Source organism: Heliangelus exortis, chromosome 6 (assembly GCF_036169615.1).
Source record: "Heliangelus exortis chromosome 6, bHelExo1.hap1, whole genome shotgun sequence".
NCBI classification, from domain to species: domain Eukaryota; kingdom Metazoa; phylum Chordata; class Aves; order Apodiformes; family Trochilidae; genus Heliangelus; species Heliangelus exortis.
Window position 1 is genome coordinate 9,165,560 of NC_092427.1, and position 4,950 is coordinate 9,170,509.

A 4,950-nucleotide genomic window follows, 5' to 3' on the forward strand; every position below is an offset into this window, starting at 1 on the left:
AAGAGGGTAGGAAAAAAGAAAAAGAAAAAAGAAAAAACATCCAAGATACCAGACAGGGTTTTAAGCAAGGGACAAACGGTTTAAAAATCGCTGTACTGATCTATGAAAAACAAAACCTAACTATGCCACCGAAATGGCTCTATATACACAGCATGTTCTCTGTGTGTATATATATTTATTTATTATATTTTTGTGTATACATATATATACACAAACATCCACTCACTAAAATAAAGAATTACAACCAGCCTGGATCCTGAACACAGTCTACACTTTATTCCAGACTACAGATTTCTGAACATAATAAAATCTTTGGCTTGTAGCGGCGGGTTCAGTCTCGCAGTCTGTGGATCAGAATTATTTTTTTTTTCCTCGGGGAAAAAAAACAGACAGAAATTCACACATAAAAAAATAAGCTGAAACGAAGATCAGGAAAGTCGGACATTTACTGTAAAACAAGAGCAACGGACACCGAGAGAAAAAAAGAAAAAAAAAAAGAAAAAAAGAAAAAAAAGAAACGCAAACAAAACGAACAAAAGAGAGGGGAACAGAGACAGAGAGAGAAAGGGAGAGAGAAACTGTCCAGCAAATAGAGATCGCTACACATATTTCTTACCTGAAATTAAATATATACAAGGTCATATGCTGTTTGGCTATATAGAGATAATTTTTTTTGTAAGTGTTCATATTTTATTTTTTTTTTTTCTTAATCGGAGTCCTTATACTATGGATAGACAATAGATCTGCTTTTAAATAGCACCTGTCCGCCTCCCGGCCGGCGGTCCAGCGCCGCGGCGCAGGGCTGGGGGGGACGTGCTGCCTCACTCGCTCTCCTCTTTGTCCTGCACGGTGGTGGTGGAGTGGTTGTAGAGTCCCTGGGCCATGAGGTGCAGCGCCAGCCCGTTCTTGATGCCAGTCGCCTTCTTGATCTTGGCTCGTTTGTTCTGGAACCAGATCTTGATCTGGGACTCGTTGAGGCTGAGCTCCTGGGCCAGGCTCTGCCGCCGCTGCTCCGTGATGTACCGGTTCGCCTGGAACTCCGCCTTCAGCCGCTGTAGCTGCTCGGCCGTGAACGCCGTCCGCGGCCTCTTGTCCTCCTTCTCCGTCTTCTTCTTCTTCAGCTTCCTGGTGCGGGGGCCTGCAGGCAGGGCACACACACGCCGCTGGGCAGGGCCGCGCCGCCGACCGACCGACCGACCGACCGACCGACAGACCACCGCCCCCGCCCCGCCGGCCTCCGGAAAAATGGCCGACGGGCGAATTTCTGCCGGTCCCCCATGTCGTCCCCCCATACACATTATCCCCAACCCCGGCACCGCCGTCCCGGCACGGCGGAGGAAAGGATGTAGAGAAGGGAGGCCGGGCCACAGCCGCCCGTGCATCCCCCGCCGCCCCTCCGAGCTGACCCCGCCGCAGGGTGCGGGGCCCCGATCGCCCCCCGCCCCGACACACGTCGGGGCTCCTCTCCGCCTGCCCCGCCGGGACCAGCCACACTCCCTCTGCACGGCCCGCGGCCCTCCGGCTGGGTAGCGGCTCCACCGGGCAGCGTGGGGGGCGAGCGACCCGGCACCAGGGAACCGCCGGGAGCTACTGCCCCGGTCTGTGTTTGAGGAGCAAATCTGACTCTGGGGCGAAGGGAGCTTTGCCATCGCCACCCCGGAGCCCTGTCGCCGTCCGGGTTGTACTGGCTCCCTGGCTCTCCGGTGGCTGATCCCTGCCGGGGAACCCCGGCTCTGCCTGCAGCTCCCTCCATGAGCCCCTGCTGAAAGCGATGCCCCTCCGTTGCCCCGTCCCCAAGCTGGGATGGGGGCAGGTGAAGTGCCACTGAGCTCGCCAGGGAACCAGACCGAGCCCGCGGCGCAATACGGGTACAACCGCCCGATGGGAGGGCTACCCCCCATCTTTTGCACGCCAGCCCGGCCCGGCTCGGGGGGAACAGAGAGGGGAGGAAGCCCCAGGGAAAGGGATCTACGAAAATCCCCCGACAGCTGCCAGACTCGGCGGGCGGCCCCGGAGCCGCAGCCTCCTGCCAGCAACAGCCGGAGCCGGCCAGGCCTCCCGGCCGCCGAGTAGGCCGAAAGCTTCTTTCCCGGCGCAGCCCTTCCCCAGAGCTGGGGGGTTCCCCGCAGCTCGGCGGCGTCTGCCTGGGGGAAAGAGTGTCGGGGCCCGGAGAGGAAACTGACGGGGCCCGGCGGGATGCTCCCCGGCCGGCGGAGGGGCCGAGGGCGCGGGAAGGGAATCGCTTCGCCCCGGCACCTTGCAGCAGGGTGCCGGCGCCTCCGACCGCCGCAGCCCGCTCGTTCCCGAAGCCGGGAGAAGCGGCCGGGGCTGGCGGGCAGTTCCGAGCACAACAAAGAAGGCGGCCGAGCCGAGCCAGCTTTCCCTCGCCCTGCTCCCCTCCGGACTAGGGAGCTTCGGGGAGGAGATGAAGAAATAAATTTCTTCTGCCCGAAGAAAAGGGAGGGAAGGAAGTCCAGGCGCAAGTGAAAATGCCTGGCGCACGGCGGCCCTGAGAATCGGTAGCGAAAACACCCGTGGCCGGGCCGGCCAGGAGCAAGGGCCATGCCGTCTGACAGCTCTATCACTCCATCAATCACCCCAGTCAATCAAAGTGGCTTTTCTGAGTTTCAAGTCGCTGGACGTGTCAATAACGGGGGATGGAAATCGCTCGGCCGGGAGCCACGCACTGACCGCCGGGGACGAACAGCCAGGCCGGGCAGCGTGGAGCAGTGAAGGACTCGCCGCCCTACCCACCTCCCGGAACGACCTCGGGGCAGCCGGTTCCGCGCCCCCCAGGCCGTCATAGAAAAGCCCATCCCGGCCCGCGGATCCCCGCCTGCTAGCCTGGGGTGCCATGGGGAGAGCCCTTTCCTCACCCACCGTTTCTCTCGAAAAAGAAGTGCAATTAAAAAACCAGAAACTAACGGTGATAAAATAAAGGGCTGGCGAGGGGAGAGCATGAAAAGGGACCGGGGGCCGGGAGGGCTGAGCAGACGGCTCTCATCGGGGCGCCCCCGGGCAGAGGCACATCCTCCCCCCGAGAACCGGGCCCCAAACCACGGCGGAGAGCACCGGCTCCCGCGGCAACGCGCGGCCTAAGGGCCTGCCCGACTATGCCTCGCTGCAGAGGCCCCCACAAACAGCCCCTCCGCCACCTTCCTAAAAAAAAAAAATTCTTTTTTCTTCGTCTTCCTAGAAGACATCCACACACACGCATCTCCAGCAGCCGCTCAACATGTGGCTCAGGTCTCTCTTCCCTTACACCCGTCACGCAAAAACGGCTATCAGAACCCAGGAAAAACAAAATAAAATAAAGAGAGGAAAAAACCGAAAACAAGGGAGCGGCCGAATCCTCCGCCTGGTCTCTCCGTGCTCCCAGCCCACGCCACCGCGCTGCGAAACACTGGGGGCTGCGGCAATGCGAGGCGGGCAGGGGGCACGGGAAACGGCTCGCTCCCCGCATCGAAACGCGGCCGAATCGGGGGCCCTGCGTCACATTCAAATTTGGGAGAGTCGGAGGAGGAAGGAGGGGTGGGGGGGGCTGGGGGGGGGGGGGGGGGGGGGACGCGTTTCCTCTCGCCCCGGGTGACCCAGGACACCCCCCCCTCCTCCCCGCGCCTCCCCACGCGAGGTCTTCAGCAGGCCGGGAGCCAAAGCAACGGGGGCGAGAGGGGAAAGGGGGGGAGGGCGGGGGAGGAGGGCGACCTTGTCACGATTTTAACATCTCCCAGATGCGCCGCGGTTCCTTACCCGAGGACGGTCTGTCTGAATACCTAGTGCAGTAGACCCAGGCAGGCCACACCAGCGGCTGTTGCGAGTCGGGCTTTATAACAGGTCCTCCATTATTAGAGCCCATGAGGAGGATGGCGGGGCTGCCGTGCTCCCCGTACTTCGCCGGGTGAGTCTCGCCCCCGTCGGCGGGGGGCTTGGCCGCCCCCGACGCCGCCGCTGCCGCCGCGGCGGGGCTGGCTTTGGCGGCGGCGGCGGCGGGCGGAGGCGGCGGCGCGGAGCCGTCGGGACGGCAGTTCGAGTCCGGGCAGAGGAGGGAGGGCGGGTTGGGCGGCCGGGCCAGCAGCGGGTTGACGTTTTCTCTACCTGAGCTCTGCCCCCGGTCTCCGTCCCGCTCTCGGCTGCCTCCTCCGCCGCCGCCGGCTGGCGCGGGCGGCTCCTTCTTGCAGCCGAAGTCCGGCCTCAGGATGTTGTCGATGAAAAAGTTGGTGGTGCGGTGGGGTGGCGGCGGCGGCGGGGGCGGTGGCGGCGGGTGGCGGCGGCGGGGCAGGGGCAGGGGGCAGGGCGCGGCGGGGGAGGCGGGCGCGGGGCAGGGGGACACGGGGACGCTCTCGCCATCGCTGCCGCTGCCGCTGCTCGCCGGGCCGGGCGCCGCGTCTCGGTGGCCGTGCCCCTCCGGCGGCTCTTCCATGCTCAGCCCCCGCCACGGAGATCGCTGCCTCTTTTCCCCCCCACCCACCCGCTTTAAGCCCACCCCACTTTGCCGGTGGGTGGCGGGGTGGAAAAGGGGGAAGAAAAATTAAAGAAAAAAAAAATGGGGGGGAGGGGGGAGGGAGAAAGAAAAAAAGGAAAAAAGAATAAAATCCACTTGTTGGGCTGAAGCTGAGATATTTTTTTCTCCCCCTCGCACGGCTGGATCCAAAGCCAGGGAGATACTCGAGGGTCTTTCCCTCTTCTCCCGATCAGCTTATATTTCCACCACCAAAAAAAAAAAAACCCAAACAAAACAAAACAAAAAAACCCAAAAAAGGTGTGCGGCAACGCCGCGGCTCCCCCCTTAAGAAAAAAAAAAAAAACAAAAAAACCCGCCCCCGAAAACCCGTCAAAATCTGCCCATCTCCCCGCCGCCGCCGCCGCGGCTCAGCGCTGCCCCGCTGTCACGCTGGGCTCTGCCCACGCCGCGGGCTGCCGGAGGAGCCCGTCCCCGGTGCTGCTTGCCGG

General features: G+C 61.7%; 1 protein-coding gene across 1 annotated transcript; it reads right to left on the minus strand.

The window, feature by feature from the left end:
* Positions 1 to 681: 681 nt before the first annotated feature.
* On the minus strand, positions 682 to 4,501 carry EN1 (engrailed homeobox 1). The gene is made up of 2 exons (XM_071746531.1): positions 3,751 to 4,501; positions 682 to 1,138 (listed from the first exon to the last, which is right to left on the minus strand). The coding sequence occupies exons 1-2, from the start codon at positions 4,418 to 4,420 to the stop codon at positions 822 to 824; spliced, it is 987 nt and encodes a 328-aa protein (XP_071602632.1). The 5' UTR covers positions 4,421 to 4,501; the 3' UTR covers positions 682 to 821.
* Between the last annotated feature and the right edge of the window lie 449 nt (positions 4,502 to 4,950).